Source organism: Rhizophagus irregularis, chromosome 27, assembly GCF_026210795.1.
Source record: "Rhizophagus irregularis chromosome 27, complete sequence".
Classification (NCBI taxonomy): Eukaryota; Fungi; Glomeromycota; class Glomeromycetes; order Glomerales; family Glomeraceae; genus Rhizophagus; species Rhizophagus irregularis.
Genome location: NC_089455.1, coordinates 2,498,784 through 2,520,528, shown reverse-complemented (window position 1 = coordinate 2,520,528; position 21,745 = coordinate 2,498,784). Strand labels below are relative to the sequence as shown.

Here is a 21,745-nt window from a genome sequence, read left to right as displayed (position 1 = left end):
CATAACATCATAATTATGTACTAATTGACAGGATTATTTTGAATATTAAGTTTGTTTAATAATTCTTGCTTCAACTCTGGGAATCCATCAGTATTCCATTTACCATTACTAATCATTTGTTTAACCTTTTCTCGAGTTTTATCGACATTGGCATAATAATATCTTGAATAATAAGTTTGTTAAACATTAGCAAAAAATATCAAAGTATTAATTAAATAGAATCACTATATAAAAATACTACTAAAATATACATACATTACTTCAGGAAACCATGTTTGCCAACGTCTCTGATATGGTAATAGATAAAATAACTCAATTTCAGCTAGGATCTATAAGAAAAAGATTTTGAAAATTGGCAAAATATTTTTTAAAAAATAATAAATTAAATTATCTAAATAAGATAGATATTTATACCTCTGCCTTCTGTATTAAATATGAAACTCTATCCTTATCTTTTTCAATCGCCATATTAAGTAATCCAATAAACAAATTCATAAATACAACAACAATCAAAAATGAAATCTAAAACCATCAGTATTACAATAGTTGGCAGGATTATTTTTATAACTAATTAATGGATAATGCACTTGAATCACCTAGTAATAAAGTGAAATATTTTTTTCAAAAGTCACATGATTAAGAATAAATGTATTAATTGAAGTAATATTAATAAAATATTTGTAATATACATATACATATATAAAACATACCTGTCAAGAATAAATACATTGTGAAAAGAGAAGTTCCATAATTAGTAAACATATTTGTGTTTTCATCAGGCTGTTCTATTATGAATTGATTAGGATCAGTAGTTTCATTATTAAATACTTTATATTTCGAATTCATATTCCAAGGATTATTAGAATCATTATTAAAATTGGGATTTTCAAAAGAATAATCAGAAGTTGGTGATAATAAAATATAAAATGCATGTGCAAAACTTATTATAATAATAAATAGAACTACTAAAAATGAAACAATCTGTTTTGCAACACTAATAATAATTGCAAAATATATACCAAAAGATTCAAATGCTCTAAAAAATAATAGAAATTTAATATCTAAAAATAAACATGAAAAAGAAAGTAACCAGACATTTCTATCATTTGTTAAAAGCCAATAAATAGAAGTATAAATTGGGAATAGATATGCAATTATATCTATAATAATATTATATAAAGTGATTAATTACATTTTTTTTACTTAAAATAATAAAAACATTTTTTACACATACCAAATAAATTCCAAATATCACGAATCCATTTAACAGGATTATAAATAATCTGACGAATTTCAAAACTAAGATGAATAAATCCAAGTATAATTGAAGTAATTAAAAGTTGTTTTTGAATAGTATAATCAATATGCTGTTGAGGAATTGCAACAATAGTAAAACATCCAAGTAAAGCTATAAATCCAATCCAAATTATTGCATAATAATATTTTCCATAAGTATTCCATTTAAAATTAATTAATGCTTCACCAGTCCATGTTTTATAAATTTCTCTATTTATTGTTTCAGCAAATGGACTAGGTTGAGGTCTAATTAATTCCCAAACCCATTTATAATCTTGTGGATAGTTAACAAACTTAATATAAGGAACCATAAAAGTAATGGTAGGAATTGATATATGTTTTGAACTGATTTTTAAAAATTTTAAGACTTTATCAAAATACACTCCAGAAAATATGTCATTCCTATAAATATCATTAATAAAATAGTATTTTGATAATATAAAAAATGTAGGGATAAAAATGGGCAACATTAAAAGCAATATTAAAAGTTGAATTGCAAATAATATTGTTATTACAATTGATTTCTTTTTTCTTTTTTCAGTGATTATAAATAGTGAATGCTGGTATTTTGTCCACAAAATAGATTGAGACAAATTAAATAATTGAGGATTTTGGGAAAAAGAATAGAGATGTAAATCATTACTTTGATACTCTATATTATATAAAGGGGAATCTATAATCATGGTTGTTTCTGATGAATATTTTGAAATATACTCTGGGTAATATTCATTCAATATTTGTGATGTAGAAGTAACAATACTTAAAAATATCTTATTATTTCTTAAATCTTGTTTAAAATAACTTATGCATTTTTTGTAAATATCTTCTACCAATTCTAAATTATGTTCTTTAATTGCAAATTTTAACAATTCAACACCATTTTTCAAAAGACTTTCCTTATTATCTATTACAAATGAAACCCATTCATCATTTGATTTAAAACTATTATAATTTGATATAGGTAAAGTGGAATTTAAAAATACTTTTTTGTAATGATATCGTAAAATATTCATGCATTTTTTAATGGTTTGTTTATATTTTTCTTCATCTTCTTGATATTTTGCTATATCTTGTTTTGTTGGAGAATTCTTTAAGTATAAATCTGTGAAATAAAAATATTTCAAAGAAATAGACTTATTATTTTCGTTAAGATGATAAATTAAAAGACCAATTGTTGTTAATATGACAATATCACCATTATTATATAATTTGATTCCACGTAAAATGATTCCTTTTCTTTTTATAATATTAAAATTTTCAATTCTCGTAATAATTGAATTCCATTCACCACTTTCATCCTTATTTAAAACTTCTAATTTAATTTTTTCATTTTCAATCTTTATTTTCCATTTAATTAAATCTTGAATTAATTCATGCTCATCTTTATAACTTTTTGCTTTTTTAATAAATGCATATATAGTATCTGTATATAGAAGAATACTCAAGTATTCGTAAGTATAATCACATTTGACGTTCCAGCTTTCATCATTTTCACCATTTAATTCATTAGAATGTTTTAATGAAAACCTTTTATCAAACTTAAATTTAATCTTCCAAATGAACCCATCTAGAATTCCAAATGCATATTTAGTTGTGTAATCAAACAAAATCGGTAGAATTGGTAATTTTTTTCCATTATATTCGTTTGGTAGTTTATTATTCTCCTTTAATTGTTTCAAAAATTCTTTCCAAAAATCTTCCATGATGGAATTCCAAATTTCACTACTCGATACATCATCAAACAAAGAAAATAATGATAGTAATAAAGGATTTAAGCCAGGATGTTTCATAAAATTATATAGTTGAGTATCTAAATAAAGATTGATGTTAATAAAAATGCTTAATAGTAGTAATATAATTTTTTTTTAATTTAAACCAATCAATACCGTTATTTATATCCAAAGAAACAATAGGATTTCCTAATTCAACCGAATAAATAATAATTTTATCATCGATCTTTAGACAAATAAATATTTCATTACATAAAATCTTAACGTTTTCTGCTTCCAACTAATAATAAATAATAATTAGTGATTATATACTTTCGAATAGTTGAACAGAATAATTTTTATTACCTCATTCTTATTTACAAATATTTTCATACTTTTCCCGGTAAGAATATTCAATTCGTAAATGCAGTCATTTGAAATTAGATAAAGTTTGTCATATTTTGATATACTAAGCAATTCAACATCATCAGATATCATGTAAATTTTTTTGCATGTCCATTTGTTATTTTTAGTTTGCGTAGAACAAATCCAAATAATTTTATTATCACCAGCCGAATGATTAATATCACTGTATAAAATAAATTCATCTTTTAGGTTAAAGACACAATAATACGAAGTAAGATGTTTGCAAAAATATAATTCAATTTTTTGATCATTATTCAAATCGATTATTTCTAACAAAATGTCATTAAATAAATATTTATTTAGTTATATAACAATTTTTTTTTTTTGAATTTGCGCTATAAATAATTATTATTTACCTATAGATTTATTATCATTATAAATATACACGAGCTTCTTATCATCGGAAATACGCATTTGGTTCAGATTTTTGATTGTATCACTTATTTTAACAGAAATGTCCAATTTAAGTTTTCCTTCATCTATATCTTTTACATTCCACCCGACAATTGAATGGTCCTCTTCGCTATACGTAACGAGATATTGGCTTTTTGGAGATAATTCTATTTTGGTAATAGGTCTACCGTTATGTGGGTTATCTGTAGTTTCTACGGGAATAATTACGTCGTGACTCATTTTATAATCAGAACCTTAGAAGGGTTAAATTTATTTAAATCCAATGCTTTTATAAAAGATGTGCAATGAGGACATATATATAAGTATATTTCCTTATTAGCCAAAGGGAATGTTGTCGTACGATACACCTTTTAAATATTTATTAGGATAATCATAGGAATTATAAAAAGGGTTTAAAATTTAAACGCACCTGCGTTTGAACGCACCCCCATGGTATAAGTCAAAAATGAAGTTTTAAACCCCTTTTGTCATAGTAAGTAAAGTTGTAGAGGAGGCAAAAATACGCATATAACGTGAGTTTATTTATAGGTGTATAAGGTATAAATTGCGTTTATTCAAAAAAATCAGAAATTCGCCGGTATCACGTGATAAAATGATCAGTATTTTTATTATATAAAAATTTCCAAAAAAGGGAGGTGCGTTCAAAACGCAGGTGCGTTCAAATTTTAATCCCTTATAAAAATGGTGATGGTAATGAATGCTTTGTCTATTTTAGAACAAATATATTGCTTTTTATTGTTTTGATAAACTGTACTGAAAATGATACATTTTGAGAATGAATGAATTAATAGGTTTAAATCTAAAATTAATGTGCGGAATGCTCGCTCCGAGCATGGTAATTAATTTGCGCACAATATATGTGTGCAAATCCGACCTCAATTTTTTATTTGAATGTGCACGTGCGTACATAAATTTTGTGGCTAAATGTGCGGATACAGTCATCAGCGCACTTTATTATGGTAAAATTTGTGCTAACTGAAATATTCACCGATGCCTTGCCGAAGGGTCGGTGTATATGGAGTAATAACAGGCTTATCTCATTGTGTATGACGTATACGCCGATGGATTTTATACTTTTTTTTATACCGGTGGAGTAATTTACAAAAAAATCCATTGGTGTATACATAATACCGATGGGATAATACGTTCTATTTATATAAATTTAAAATGTTTTCAAAAAGATGTAGACATGTAGTTATTGATTTTTATTACATATGATAGGCTGTAGCGACTATATTTATCAGAGAATCTGGGAGAATCTTTACCGTTAAGAAGTTTAATAAGTATCAAGTTTGAGAAAAGAGGGAAATCTGAAAAAATCGCATGAATTTCCATTGATCAACACATTCGTTTTGCTGTATTTTTAACGCTTTTTAAGAACTCCGGATCAGAATTCAATAACGAACAGGTACGTGATTTTTTCTTGAATTGTATAGGTGTTCTCATGAGATTCGGCGAACCTGGTAGGATTCTTGTATAATTTGTTCATAAAATTTTTGAACCATGTACACCACCTACCAAAAGTATTTGGACGGCATTTTTTTTAAGAATATTATTGTGGTTTTGAAATTGATAAAATTCTTCACAATGTGAATTTTTTTTTTTCGGGATATTTTACGTACATTTTCCGCCGTATATTACCTAGATAATTTCCAGATGAAATCTGTTTTGTGTTTTGTGTTTTTGTGTTTTTTTTGTGTTTTTTCGTACAGAAATTGTACAAAAAATATCCTGAAAATATATGTAAAATGCACGGTGCACGGTCAGCTATATAAATTGAAATTATGTCAAGTTATATATAATAAAAATTATTAATTTAGATTTTTTTATAATAATGACAATATAAGTTCAAATTAAATATAATGATGATAATATCAATTAATTTCTATAATATAATAATGATAATATGCAAATGATTTTTTAATTTAACAAAGCATTTATTCGATATGATTTGTGACTACCCATTATGTATTTATTTATATTTCATGTTCAATTAGATGTGCGGCTTTAACGATTCTGCATTTTGAGAAAAAAAAGGATATAAAGATTAAGGATACGACTTTATTAAAAAGTTACGAGGCCATTTCTTGCATTAATTATAAAATTCCTAAAAAAAAAAATCAGGCCTCAAAGGTAGAAAAACTACTTAAAGTTCAAATTGCAAAATAACTTACCGTATAGCACTGCCTAAGGATCCCTTTTTCCGCTTACCCCCATAGTAATATATCCGGATATTTTATTAGACAAAAATTTTTTTTTTTTGATTTAAACCCGGGTATAATTCAATTTTTTTTAAATGAGGTAAATCCCAATAGTTTTTATTCCGAAGACACGTGATCATTTTTCTGAAAAATTTTTTATAGGGTATGAAAAATCTATCAATTTCAATAATTTTGAAAACCACAATAAATCCCTGTAATAAATTTCATCCGTAATTTCTGTAAAAATAACTTGGAATAAAAAAAATACGGAATAAATTTTTTACAAGGAATCGTATATCGTAAAAAAGATAATTAAAACATCGTAACAAGACGCATCGAATGATATATTTTTTATTTCTGGGATATAATATAGATCATGATTAGTTAACACTTATCATCAAAAGTCTCTAAACTAAAAAATGACGATAACTTTTTATCTATTGAAACTAGAGACATGAAAATCGATGCATCTCATCATGACGAATTTAATCAGCTTTGGTTCATCCTTTTACGATCAATAGACGATGTAGCACCTTGACATTTTGCATCTTAAAAATTGATTTTTTGAAAATTCAATATCTTTTAATGTATGTTTACCGATTGGACGCAGAAATATCAAGACGTTACATTATTTATTGGTTTTAGACGAATAGATTAAACCTCATTAGATTCATCATGATGAGAAACATCTAATGGTGGTATTTTCATGTCCTAGCTTCAATAGATGAAAAGTTATTGGCATTTTTTAATTTAGATGTTAGAGGCTTTTGAGGATAATTCATCATCTATCAATTACAGAAATACAAAAATTTGATGTGTCCTGTGATGACGAATCCAATGAGCTTTTAATTATCTTCCCATGATCACTGGATGGCGAGCAAATGCGATTACCATTTTTGAGAAAGGTTGGTGTATTTTACTACTATGAGCCAGGCCACGACCAAGGATTTTTTTGGCCAGTTTGGCTCCAAACGGTCAATGGCCAACCATGGCCAAATTTTGACCAAATAAAAAAAATACAAATATTTTATTAAGGCTGAATTGGCATTTGGCCCAGTTTGACCGGCCAAACTGGCCAACGGCCAAGTGCCAACACTGACTAGATTTGTTTATAATTAATTATGTTGTAATTTTATTTACAATACAGTCGCCACTGGTTATAACGAACCTGTTTGTACCGAAAACTTGTTATATTGAAAACTTGTTGTACTGAACCAATTTTTTTTTATAATTAATTGCACGAAATCACATAATAAATTACTATACACCGCATCCGAACTTATTTAACTTATTTAGCATATTTAGTATACCGAAATATCACGTGACTTTAATTAGTAATATAAGAGAATGGACGTATCTGCGGAAAATTATTTCCACAAATTCCCCATTTGAATAGCTGGTAAATACAAATACTTAAAAAATCGAATGATCACATAAATAAATCATAGTGTTATGGTAAGTCATGTAATCATCCGAACATTTAATATTATATGCTACCATAATTTAATTATATACCGAACAGTTTGGTATATAATATGAATATCATATATCGAATTCACCAAATCAGATATACCGAAACAAAACACTTTGAAACGTGGCGACTGTAGATCAAATTTTAATTTTTTATTATCTATCAACTCTATCAACCTTAAACAAAAATTTTTTTCATTTTAATTTTTCACTTGCATTAAGAAAATCTTGTTTTTTCAAAATTGTTAAATTTAGGTCTTTTAATAATTTCAAAATGAAATTAATATAATCCAAAATGAATTTTAGTCATTTACTATAAAAAATCTACAGATTTACAAAAATACATGATAATCCTTTAATTCTTTTTATTGTATACTTTAATGTAACGTGTTTGTAACGTGTTATAACGTGTTACAAATGTAAAGGGAGGAAAATTTCATAGGTTGTACTGTAAATTGTCAAGCTTGGGGGAAAAAAATCAGATCATGTATAGTATGTATTAGTTGACATTAACCATTGGGCCGATTTTGCCAATCAAATTTAAATAAGACACAAAATAAATTGATGATTAGCATGTAAAAAAACGATCAACTTTACTAACAGTTCAGTTGGGTTAAAGTTCGTACGGCATTTTTATGGTACACATTTTTGAGATTAGATATTGCTTATATTATTTTAGTATTCAATTGTTTCAATTGTTTTAAAAAACGTTAAAAAAAGTTATTCGCTTTTAATTTTGATCGGTAGAAGTAGAAGAAGATTTTTATTTCTGTCTTACAGCTTTTATAAAACCAATCAAATTTGTTACAATAAATGCAATTTTTTTATGTTAAATGCCATTAAAAAAAAATTTAATTAAAATTAAGTTTCCCATAATAATCTCACCATCAAGGGGTATATAAGGGTTAATTACTATAAAGATATATTAAACGAAAATAAATAAAAAAGGAACTAATTACTAAATTACTAAATTATTTAAGTAAATTAATAAAAATAAATAAATAAATGAAATATAAAAAATAAAAATTTCGGCATTTTGTGATCTTTTCTTTTTTTTTAAAAAAAAAAAAATTAAAATTTCTAAATAAATAATAATTTAATGATTTAATAGAAATAAGTGACAATTCCAGCAATTATGGCAACATTGATTAAACCAGATTCGAATTTATTTGCGCTATTTGGTGTTTCAGCTGGTTTAGCAGGAGCAGTTGCAGTTGGGGCAGTAGTTGGATTTGATGGTACACCTTTAGCAGTTAATGAAGCCCATTGTGATATCAATGAACCGGTGCCAGAAGGAGTATAACCTGGTACTGGTGGAGCAGATGGGGAACCAGATGGAGCACCATAGGTTGTATCCGCAGTGAAGGTATCAACAGAAGCAGTTGGAGTGGCATCAGGAATTGGTAATTTTCCTCCTAATAATGTAGAAGAAGTTGTTGTTCCTGCTGATGGATCATCACCATATTGACGGGCTACAAGTGGTTCTGGTGGAAGTCCCAAAGAAAGGTTAAATACACTTTTATACATTAAGAAAGGAAAAGTTAAGATATATTTTATAAATATTTACCTCCATGAACAAGAGAAACGATGAGGAGAGCTAAAATAGCACCGACGGTAAATTTTATAAATTTGTTCATTTTTGATAACTTTTAAAGAAAAAAAAATTTTTTTAATATATGAATGTATTATATGATATTATTTGAATTTATCTTATTTAATTTCTAATTTTTTTTTTTTTCAAGTCAAAATACAGGGTATATTTATATTATTTTCAACATTTTTAAAAGATCTTCATTCTTTTCTCCACGACACGAAAATGAAGAGATAATAATTAAAAAAAAAATGATTATCAATGATAACCATATATATTAATGATTTAATAGAATCGATTGTATGAGATAAAGAAACGCGACAGTTAAGATCACGCGAATAACGGAACGGGCACTCGGACACTACAACTCGGACAACTGCCGAGAATCATCATGAGTAGATCCAATTTAAGATTAAGTAAGGTAAGATATGTCATTTAATTTATGAATAAGAGAGTATGAGAGCATGAGAAGTTTTTTTATTTTAATATTTAAATTTTCATAAGATTTAATAGATTTAATAGATTATAATATAAAAAAAGAATAAATAGAAAATCCATAATTTCTATTATAAAAAAGAATAATCTGTTTCATATGGTTTAAACCAATTAAATAAATAAAATCTCTCAGTTTTAAAAAATATTCCATATTTTATCATTCATATTAAATTATTTTTCATATAATCGTACAACAAAAAGTTTTTTTTTTTTAGGATTATCAAAAAAAAAAAATGATTATCCTAAAAAAAAATGATTAACCCGAAGAATTTGTTCATTCTTTTTTTTGGGAAAAAAATTTATAAAAAAATTACGATTAAAAGATTAAAAAAGGAATGTAAATCTTGTAAATCTGTAGATTTATATTTTTATTTATAGTAACAATATTGTTTATAATGAAAAATTAATTAAATTATATCAAATTTTCATATGGTTTTTTAATTTAAAAAATTAGTATGAAAAAAAAAACAATAATTATAATGGGAACAAAAATGTAAAAAATTGCTTAAAACATTTCGTATTAAAAAAATGCACATGGAATATTATAAGATCAACAAGATATTTGGTTAATTCTTTATTCTCGTGTATTTCCTTTTCGAGGTCATTTATCTAATACGAATAATCTATTTTAAATAACAACATTTTTGGAACAATATCAAGTTTTATATATAAAGATATATAAAGAAACAAGGTTTAAAAATAAAAAAGTTATCAAAGTTTTTGTTTGACAAAATTTTATTTAAATAACTGTTATTAAATTGCACAACATGATGAAAGACATATGATTTTTCTAAATTAGGAATTATTTAAGTTAAATGGAACATTTAATTAACCCTACCGAACATCCATTTCAGCCAATTTAACAAACCTTTCCAAATTTAGTTTAAGATTCATGCATTTTATTGATGAAACGAATTCATCCTTGTTACAGGGCTCGTTTCCCGGAGACTGTTAAAAATTTACCGAATATATTTTTTTTGATTACGTGTGCATTTCTTTGGCTTTTTTTTTTCAAAGATATGAAAACAAAGTTTTTCATTTTACAATAAAAAAAAAAATAATAATAAATATATAAATAAATGTTATCATTTCTTGCTATGCCTAAAAAAGAAATTTTGTAATATTTTATCTCGTACTTGGAAAATGCATAGGAAACAATGTAAGGTTTGAGTTTGATAAGATAACAAAAAAAAAAGAATTTTTTTTCTTCTCTTATAAGAATTCGAATTTTTTTTTCTTTTATTTAATAATATTTTTTTTTCTACATAAAAAAAAAAAATATTCGAAATTCGAAATTCATAAAAATGCCACTTGATAAAAAAAATCATAATAATAATTATTATTATAATAATAATAATAATAATAATAATAATAATAATTACTTTCAAACGCTAAGATTTTCTTATAAAAGATTATTTAGAACAACTTATCCTCTCCTAATATTATTTACTATTCTCGTATTCTTTTTTTCATATAAAGAATGTTTTTCTAATCCATTAGAATTAAAATGTTCAATTGAAGATTATGATATTATTGAAGATTCTCAAGATTTTCCGATTCAAAATGAAAAATTCTTAACATATCTTCCACATAGTCAATTTCATAATCAATTTATTGAATTAAAAAATGCTATAGTACTTGCTTATTTAACAAATCGTACTTTAATAGTTCCATCAATATTACAAACTGAACATAAAGTTTTAAGTATTTCTCATTCACCATTATATTATCTTAATAATCAATTAATTAATAATACTAATATAAAGAAAGATAGATTATTATGTGATATTAAATATTCAGATCATTGTTCCCCAGAATATGAAGCTTATGATAATTTTGAATTAATAAATTGGGAAGAAATAATTGATTTTAGTTGGATTAAAAATGAAATTAAGATTATACATAGAGGTTATGATTTTTCTATCGAGGGTTTATTTAATATTTGTAATATTCCTATTAAAGAAACGAATAATACGAATAATAATAATAATTATAATATTACTTTACAAGGTTTATTAGAAGATAATAACGATGTATACGTTATTAGTAATGATAATAAGTATTATTATAGATTTTTTGATACTGAAAATTCTAATAATAGTTATATTTTAAGTAAATATGAAACTCCTTATTTAATTAGTGATTTACGAAAGAGAGAAGAAAAATTAATTCATGTGGATACATTATTTGGAAGTACTAGAATAGATTATAGAAATAAAAATGTTATTAAATGGAGAATTGATATGCTTAGAAGTCTTAAACTTTCTCATCCCACTTTATTAGATGTATCTAATAATATAATTAATGAATTGGGTGGTTTCGGAAATTTTTTGGGTGCTCATGTTAGAACTGCTGATGGAAGATTTAAACATAATTTGGAAAATATCATTGATCAAGTTATTGAAAAGTTGAAAAAATATCAAAAGATTTCAAATCAAACGATAAATTCGAATAATATTAAAAATCTATCTCTTAATGATTGTAAATTATTGAACAAAAAAATTATATTTATAGCGACAGATTCTTCAAATCCTCATGTTACATTATCAAAAATCTTTTCAACATTTTCTTGTGTTTTCACAATCAATGATTTTGATGATTTTGTTAATCCTTTAATGAAAATATCTTATACTTTTGATAAAAATACAAAAATGTCGAAATTTTTTTATCCTTTACTTGATTTATTAATAATATCTAATGGTATGGATGTTGTTGTAACTTATTCAAGTACTTTTTCTGGTTTCGCTAAATATTATCATGATGTTTTAGTTTTTGAAAGAGAATCTCTTAAAAAAAAGATTAATAATAATAATATTACGGAAACTTAGAATATTTCTTTTTGGGGTGGTGGGGCCGTGGGGGTTAGAAAAGTGTTAGTAATTTATTTAATAATTTATGTATAATATTGTAAATTGTTTCATTGTCCGGAGCGTAACGAAGGACTCTATATATATATACAGTATATATGTATATAAATAATAAATTTGAATTTGGTATATTTGGTATACGATTTTTTGTCTCATAGATTGTTTACTATTCGTATTCTTTGAAAATAAAATATTTTATAACGAACATTCGAGCTCTACCATACTGTACTACTTACCGATATTCCGCAGTTAAATAGCATGATTAACAAATGCTCATATTGCTCATATGAAAATTATAAATGTCTGTCCACGCATTAAATTATGGAAAGGATTTTGTTCCTTATTTTAGTTTTGATATTATGGGCCCTTGGCAATATTTTTTTTTTGTATATAATTGCCAATTCCCCTATTAAGTTGCAAAAGGAGGTTTTATTTAAATACGTGCTAATTGGAGTTATTTGTACTGAAACATAAACCGGTAAATCCTAGTCTATCCCTTATTATATGCCATTTATAATTTGGAATCCACCGTCTAAAAATAACAATGAATAGAGCTTTACCGCAGAGTATCACGAAATGATCCAAATGGACATCGCATCGGTGAATAACTAAAATATTCATGATGCCCCGAAGGGAGGGGGGAGAATTACTCTATATGGAGTTTTTCTTAGATATCCCAATTATACGACGTATACACCCGATGAATTTATATCAATGGATTTAATTTCGCACTAATGTAAACTAGGATCATTTTTTCTTTACTCCTTATGACCACATGGAAGTATTTAATTACTATAATTACTTTTTAATTAGTTATTTATAGTACCACTTAAATACTTAATATGCCTCGGGTACTGGAACCATAGTTATTTATAGTACCAATTAATATGTTCCGGATACTGGAACAATTATATTCTCAAGTTGTTTTTTAAAAATACTTGTATTATTTTCTAAAAGTGTTTACCGTTTTATCCGCAGTAACAGCTATGTACAACCTAACCGCGTGATCAACAGATCTGTATCTCATTGAAAATCGCTGCTGATTGGGAGAAATTCGGTATATGTCGACATCATAAACGTCATAATGAATTTTTTTGTTTGTATATTTTGCGAATTTTTAATTCATTTATTTAGTAAAATTTGTACCTCCATCCGCTGACAGCCGTGTTTTTTTTTTAGGATGTACGATTCGCAGAGACGATATTTCAATAAAAAATCTTTCTGTCCTAAATATCTTTAACTGTAACACAATACATCACATTTTACATACGATAACAAAAAAAAAAATTTAGTACAATTTTGTATTAAAATCGTTGTTCAATTTTTATTAAAAAATTATCTTATAATACTAATTAATCTCATAAATTATTGTATTACAAATATTACAATTTTTTTTTCAAGAGACGAATAAAATTTACAAGAAAAATTTAATTTTTTGTTTACGTGATTAAAGTACATACCCCAAAAAAAATATGGTTTCGATAATAGAAAACAAGAAAATTCAATTTAATTATATAATGTCGTGGAACACAGCGAACTATCGAAACGTAAATTATTTAATACATAATTATGAAGTTTGAACGTATATATATACTGTATATAATGCGCCTGGATCTCTTCAATTCTTTCAATAATTAATTTTACTCATTATTTATCCTTCTACTCTTTCTTATCAAGAATGGTTTTTTTTATAAGAACACGTATTTATCGATTTTATACCGGTAAAACGAGATTTCTTTTCAAAAAATTATTCATCCTCTTAATCTTTATAACATTCCCTATTACATTCTTTTCATCATTTAAAAAATTAACTCCAGAATTAGAAGCAATAAATGTTACAAATTTCAATTATTTTGAATCAATTTCTAATAATAATAATCCACAAAATCATTATAATAATAATAATAATAATAATAATTATGATGAAAATGAAAAATTTTTAACATACCTTCCACATAGTCAATTTCATAATCAATTAATTGAATTAAAAAATGCTATAGTACTTGCTTATTTAACAAATAGAACTTTAATTATACCACCAATAATACATTTTACTCGTAATTTTTCTATTCCATATGCACCTTTAAATAGACTTTATGATCGATTGAATTATTATGAAAATATTAAAAGAATTCGATCATCATGTAATATAAAAAATTCAAAAGAAGAAGAAGAAAAAGGTTATTGTTCATTAGATTATATTAAACATGATTCTTTTATAATTATAAATTGGGAAGAAATATTTGATCTTAACTGGATTAAGAATCAAATTAAAATTATAAATAGAAATGATTTTTCTATTGAAGGTTTATATAAAATTTGTAATATTCCTATTAATAATGTTAAAGAAACGATTAATAATAATTTTAATGAATTATTATTAAATAATGAAAATGTATTTGTTTTAAGTCAAGGTAAAAAAGCTAAAAATAGATATTATTATAGATTTTTTGATACTATTAATAAGGATAATAATTATGAATTAATTAATTATGAATCCTATTATTTAATTAATGATTTAAAAAAGAGAAAAGAAAAATTGATTCATACTGATAGTTTATTTGGAAGTTTTAGAATTGATTTTAAGAATGAAAATATTATTAAATGGAAATCAGAAATGGATAGAAATTTTTTAATTTCTCATCCAATTTTATTAAAAGTAGTTAATAATATTATTAATAAATTAGGTGGATTTGGAACTTTTTTAGGTGTTCATGTTAGAACTGGTGATAGTATATTTAAAGAGAATATTAAAAATACAATTGATCTTATAATTAAGGATATAAAAAATACATCCCAAATACCATCACAAATACCACCACAAATACCACCACAAATATCACCACAAATGATCGATATACCAAAATCTAAAAATCATTTTATTAATTGTAAATCACGAAACAAACGAATTATATTTATCGCAACCGATTCTTCTAATCCATTTATGGAATTATCAAAAATCTTTTTTACTTTTGATTGTGTATTTACGTTAAAAGATTTTGAAGATTTAATTGAACCTTTAAGAGATATAAATTATACATTTGATAGAAATATAAAAATGTTAGATTTCTTTTATCCTTTAATTGATTTATTAATAATTGCAAATGGTATGGATGTTATTGGAACTCCTAATAGTACTTTTTCCGAATTTGCAAAATTTTATCATGAAACATTAATTTATGAAGTAGACGATTAATTAATGATTTGTAATGTGAAAAAAAAAAGCACGAATCCTAGTAGTACGAATTTCTAATAGTTCTTTATTGAATAATAAGATTATTGTTATTTTTTTTTCTAGATTTAATTTGTATACATTATTATATTGTTTCTAATTAGAAAAATTTTCTTGATATCATTATTATATAAGATGTAACATTAGGTAATTATTCAAGATTTGTTATGATTCGCCAATGTAATAATAAGATAATAAACTGTACATGCATGCTTCAATGAATAATACATTGATAATTTGATAAGAAACCCATCTTTGACATACAGTATATACTATTTAGAAAGATCCAACAAGAAATTATATATATATGACCTCATTTTACACAACAAGTATATACTATTTAGAAAGTTCCATTATCAGTACAGTCTACAAGAAATTATACATGACATCTTTTTACACATAGTATACACTATTTAGAAAGTTCCATTATCATTACAGTCTACAAGAAATCATATATAATAAAAATCCTAAAATAGAACATAAAATAAACTGACGAAAAGCCGTACAAAAAGAAAATAAAAAAAGAGTCTATCTATAAAAAAATTACGTAATAGGATTAGCCGTACATTTAAAGGGTCTGAATCTATAAACCCACTATTGTCCCTGTGGGCTGTGGTCATACCATTTTCCTGAATGCAACAAAATTACTGGACGACATACTGTACAGACAGTATAGTATATACTATACTTACTACTTATACACGACAGATAAACTGTCACATGATTTCGCTATATACTTTTAAAAGTAACAAAACATGATTGTTTTTGGAGTTGAAATTCATTCAGTGAAAGAAATACGGATAAAAATGGTAGTAAAGAAGTGGTCGTACTCATAATTACATAATAGGCATTAGGAAATAAAAACATAAATCATGAAAAAATCATTCGGCACTGATAACAGATTTACAGAAAATGTAGATATAACCAATAAATGCTAACAATTCAGTCATAATTTACTGTATATAAAGATCGTATTATATACTTTATATATACTGTATGTGTGTTATTTACCATGAAATCTTTATAATAAGAATAATAATATTATTATTAGAAGTTATTTTTCCAAATTCAAATTGATATTTTTCAAAAATATCTGATATTTTAAAGTTTAATTTCCTGAATTCCAATGTCAATTCCATTATTATTAGATTCTCTGCATTTTATTAAAAAAAATTTTAAATAGGTTAATCAAATTGATCAAAATTCACAACAATTTGTATTAAAAAATTGGGTATTGCCTGGACGATCATCGCATTTACCAGCATTAGGATGGCATTTAGGCGGAGTTACATTCATATTCTTAATTCTGCCCCAAGTTCCATCCTATTTCTGGTAAAGTTGATGATCACCCAGTTTAGTAGAATTTTATTATTTATTAAATTTAAAAATTTAAAAAATTAAATAAAAAAATTAACAGAAAATTGAATTTTATAATACTGAATTTTAAAATATTTTGAAAAAAAAAATATTTAATTTGAAAAATTTAAAAATAAAATAAAAATAAATTTAGAAAGATTAAAAGAGTATTATTAGATAAAAAATTAATATTTATTAAAATTTATTACTAATTTATTTATATTTTAATATTAAAGATAAATGTATATTTTACCATTTTATATAATGCTTAAATTTAGCAAAAATTTGTAAAAAGAAATTCTTAATATTAAAAGATATAAAGTATGTGTTTTGCAAGTTTACTTAAGACATTAAAGGTGATTTTAAATGTCATTTTTTTTTATTAGATCATAATTATAATGAATTTAATTCTGGCCAGAATTAATTAATTAACATAAAAAAAATTTCTTTTTTAGGATAAAAGCCAGATTTAAACATTACATATAAAAGATATAATTATATAAATTCACTCTAATATTAATATAATTATATAATGTATATAGATCCTATAATATCTTAATAAAAAAAATAAGGTTCTATAAGCTAAAAACTTTTCATTTTTACATAAAAATACCTATTGAATTTAATTAGCTACTTTACTAAAAATGGCCAATTTTTTGAAATGATTTTGTAATAATTTTAAAATACTACAAAAATACATTTAATACATCAAAATGTTTTTATTATACTTTTGTTATTATTTTGTAATTATATTGTATCTAGGTCTATAAAAATAACTCAAAATAATATCACAATAATTTTTTTAATGTTTTTGTTATTATTTTATTATTATAATATAATTAACTTTGATATTATTTTAATATTTTAATCTCAAAAATACCTCAAATATATCTTAATATATTTTAAAAATTTTACAAAATAATTGCACAATTGTTTTGAAAGCTATTGTATCTAGGTCTATAAAAATATTTCAAAAAATTGGCCATTTTTAGTAAAGTATCTGATAGTATCATATGATAGAATAAATTTCAACAATAAAAATACATTTAATATTTTTATTAAAGTAATATAACCTTGTATATTTATATAAAAGTAATAATTGCATCAAACTGAATATAGTAAAAACAATACAATTATAAAAAAGTTATCTAAAATTACTATCCTCTTCTAAGAGGCTGGATTAACTAAATATTACTATTAATAGTATCCTATTAAAAGAGTTTTAAAAACTTAAAAATAAACTACCATATTTATTTACATATTTTATACATTTTTCAAATTAATTATTTTCTAAAAAATTATTATTAATATTTTCTGGTACAGATTTATCAATTAGTTTTACATATGAATCTAATAAAATAAATAATATTATTATCTTATTAATAGAAATCTTCACAATATCTCTATAATCAAATCTTTTTATAGAAAAATATCTTATTACTTTAATAAATTTGAATATTTATATAATTTAAATATTCTACTAAAATAATATTTTTCTGTTTTTAATTTAATTTAAATTTTTTAAAAACTGTAATAAATCAATAAGTTCTTATATTAAATAGCTAATATTAAACAAAATTTTTTATATTTTACAAATTCAAAATTCTTAATTTAATATCTTCTATAATTTGTTTTAAATTATTTATAATGCTAACATTTTTAATTAAATTTTTAAATATTGCAAGCTTAATTAAAATATTTTCAAAAATATTCTAATATTTCTTTACTTGACTGATAAAATTAATACTTTAATTTAACAGAATAATCTCAAGATTTTTTTTATAAAGATTATTCAAAGTAAAAAGTTTGTTTACTTTAAATTTTATCAAAAAACTATATACAGCTTGAACTTTTAAAAATGTGTTATATTGTAATTTTAGCAGCTACCATTTTATAAAAATTATATATCCAATAAAAGTATTTATTTATACTTAATATCTATTTAAAATATATACTTGATTTTCTTTAAATTTTCTTATAAAATAAAAATTCAAGTATATTTTAAATATATTTTAAATTATAGGAATATTAATAAAAATTTTCTTTTTTTTAAAAAAAAATTACATTTAATTTAAATTATGATAATTCAGATTGGTATTATTATAATTTTCAAATTTAAAGCAATTATATAAAAATCATGCAATTTTAAATGATTATAACTTTTACATAGATTTTTTTTTTAAAAATTTAGTATTATATTTTTATTGTTAAATATATAAACTTCTGATACTATATTAAATAAAATTATATATAAAATTAAAATTAAAGTTTAAAGTTAAAATATCTTAGTTTAAAATTATATTATATTATATAATTTTATTTAAATAACTAGGAAACGGAAACCGTTGTGAGTCCGGAGCGAAAAATTTTGTATAAAAAATTTAAAAATTTTTATTTATTTGTACTTTTCGAATTAGTAAAAACGAAGATAAAAAATGATTAAGTTTGAACTATGTTCCTACGAAGAAAATAAAATTAAAACATTAGGAACATCTCTTTAAAGTTAAAAATTAAAAAAAAAATTTATTTAAAAAACCCTATCGAAAAAGTATCAAACAAATAAAAAATCTGCTCTTTCCAATTTACCTTTAAAAGTCCAGTGTGTACAAAATCCTGGCGCCCCTAAAAAAACAAGAAATGAAATGTTAGAAACGTTTCTTTAAACTCAAACAAATAAGAAAAGTTCCTCTTCCTTATTTACCTTTAAAAGTCTGCCATGTACAAAATCCCAGCATCCCTAAAAAAAAAAAAAAATAAAAATGAAACGTTAAACGTTTCGTTTAAAGTCAAACAAATAAAAAAAACCCCGATTTACCTTTAAAGTCCGTATATTCAAAAAATCTGAAACAAATAAAAAATAAGAAATGAGACGTTAGAAACGTTTCTTTAGAGTCAAACAAATAAAAAAAACCCTCTCCTTTTCCCAATTTACCTTTAAAGTCCTTTGTGATGCTCGAAATCCGGAAACCCTAGAAAAAAAATAAGAAATGAAACGTTAGAAACGTTTCTTTAAAGTCAAACAAATAAGAAAAGCCTTCTTTTCTATTTTGCTTTAAAGACTGGCGTGTACAAAAAACCCAGCGTCCCTAGAAAAAAAAATAAAAAATGAAACGTTAGAAACGTTTCTTTAAAGTCAAACAAATAAAAAAACCACCTCTTTCCAATTCAATGACACGCTCTGTGCGGACCAATCAAAAATAACGCGTGCGGACAAACGGACTTCGCCACGTGATCCAATATGTCGTTAAGGTTCATAAACATATATAGTCCTTCGCTTCGCTCTGGACAATTAAAAAAAAAATATTATAAAATTTTAAATTATAATAATTTTATTAATATTAAAGTTACAAATATAAAACATATATTTTTAATAAAATGAATTTAATAATATAAAATAATTATTAAATTTAATTGTTAAATACTAAAATAATAAGAAAAATATCCAAATCTTTAATATAATTTTATTATCTGTTATTATTTAATTTACTTTAATTAAACTTTTAAATAAGATATAAATTATCAAATTTTAATTATTAAATAGTAAAAATATTTTTTAAAATAAAAAGATTAATTTTAACTATTTTATATATATATATATATATAACTAGGAAACAGAAACCGTTGTAAGTCCGGAGTGAAAGATTTTATACAAAAATCCAAATATCTTTAAAAATTTAATTTGTACAAAAAATTTGGCATCCCTAAAAAAATAAAAATAAAAAATGAAACGTTAGAAACGTTTCTTTAAAGTTAAACAAATAAGAAAAGCCCTTACAAGTCACAATTTACCTTTAAAAGTCTGGCATGTACAAAAAACCTGCGTTTCTTGATAAAAGAAAATAAAAATGAAACGTTAAAAATGTTTTTTTAAAGCAAAACAAATAAAAAAAACTCACTAGTCCGGTATGTATAAGAAATCCAGAAACCCTAGAAAAAAAATAAGAAAGTCGTTTAAAAGAAAAATATGCTTACTAGCCGAAATCTAAAAAAAGGTAATCATTATTTCTTAATGGCATATTACAGAATTTACAATTCTAGCATTTCCAGTGTAATCTAAAAAAAAAATGATAATGTTTCTAGAAAATAAGTTTCGAAAATTCAAAGTTTACATAGCTTGTTTATTTTGATGTAGCATGAAATTTCAATACACATCCTGTGTGGACCAATCAGAAATGACGTGTGCAGACAACCGGAAATCGCCACGTGACACTAATTATCATCGACCTTCGTAAAATTATATAGTCCTTCGCTACGCTCTGAACAATAATTTTATTACTGTATTTTTTTAAAATTAGTTACTTTCTGAAATTAAACAATTCTACCAACCTTCAAACTTTGATAAAAAGATTTTTATATAAAATACTAGTAAAAACTTCCAAAATTAAGCACCTCCCCAAGTTTTTTAACCAAAATCCTTGTAAAAAAGAAATAATTAATTTTGAAAAAATATGTTAATTTATTTACTAAATTTTTATATAAAATATTATTTTTTTTTACTTTTTTTTTAATTTATTATTTTAAAAATGATTTTTTTAAAGAAATATTTATGAATATTTTAATATTTAGGATTTTTTTTTTAAAGTATTTTAAATTTAAGTTAAATATTTTGATTTTTTTTTATTATTAAGAATTTCAATTAATATTAATTAAAATTTTGATTTTGCAATATCTTAAAATTATTTATTAGT

The 21,745-nt window shown here is 23.6% G+C and overlaps 5 protein-coding genes across 5 annotated transcripts; 2 read left to right on the top strand and 3 right to left on the bottom strand.

Moving 5' to 3' along the window:
• Positions 1 to 20: 20 nt before the first annotated feature.
• On the bottom strand, positions 21 to 468 carry OCT59_018431 (uncharacterized protein; the record flags this gene model as incomplete). Its single annotated transcript, XM_025334042.2, has 3 exons — positions 21 to 162; positions 256 to 329; positions 415 to 468. The coding sequence occupies 3 exons, from the start codon at positions 466 to 468 to the stop codon at positions 21 to 23; spliced, it is 270 nt and encodes an 89-aa protein (XP_025184379.2).
• A 1,189-nt stretch (positions 469 to 1,657) lies between these two features.
• OCT59_018430 (uncharacterized protein) lies at positions 1,658 to 4,064 on the bottom strand (the record flags this gene model as incomplete). The annotated part of the gene is made up of 5 exons (XM_066148765.1): positions 1,658 to 1,698; positions 1,940 to 3,106; positions 3,183 to 3,306; positions 3,372 to 3,700; positions 3,788 to 4,064. The coding sequence occupies 5 exons, from the start codon at positions 4,062 to 4,064 to the stop codon at positions 1,658 to 1,660; spliced, it is 1,938 nt and encodes a 645-aa protein (XP_066004659.1).
• A 4,556-nt stretch (positions 4,065 to 8,620) lies between these two features.
• On the bottom strand, positions 8,621 to 9,153 carry OCT59_018429 (uncharacterized protein; the record flags this gene model as incomplete). Its single annotated transcript, XM_025324814.1, has 2 exons — positions 8,621 to 9,000; positions 9,084 to 9,153. 2 exons carry the CDS (start codon positions 9,151 to 9,153, stop codon positions 8,621 to 8,623), a joined length of 450 nt encoding a protein of 149 aa, XP_025184380.1.
• Positions 9,154 to 10,906: 1,753 nt separating this feature from the next.
• Positions 10,907 to 12,430, top strand: OCT59_018428 (uncharacterized protein; the record flags this gene model as incomplete). Its single annotated transcript, XM_025314844.2, has 1 exon — positions 10,907 to 12,430. The coding sequence occupies one exon, from the start codon at positions 10,907 to 10,909 to the stop codon at positions 12,428 to 12,430; it is 1,524 nt and encodes a 507-aa protein (XP_025184381.2).
• Positions 12,431 to 14,147: 1,717 nt separating this feature from the next.
• OCT59_018427 (uncharacterized protein) lies at positions 14,148 to 15,665 on the top strand (the record flags this gene model as incomplete). Its single annotated transcript, XM_025331660.1, has 1 exon — positions 14,148 to 15,665. One exon carries the CDS (start codon positions 14,148 to 14,150, stop codon positions 15,663 to 15,665), a length of 1,518 nt encoding a protein of 505 aa, XP_025184382.1.
• Positions 15,666 to 21,745: the final 6,080 nt, after the last annotated feature.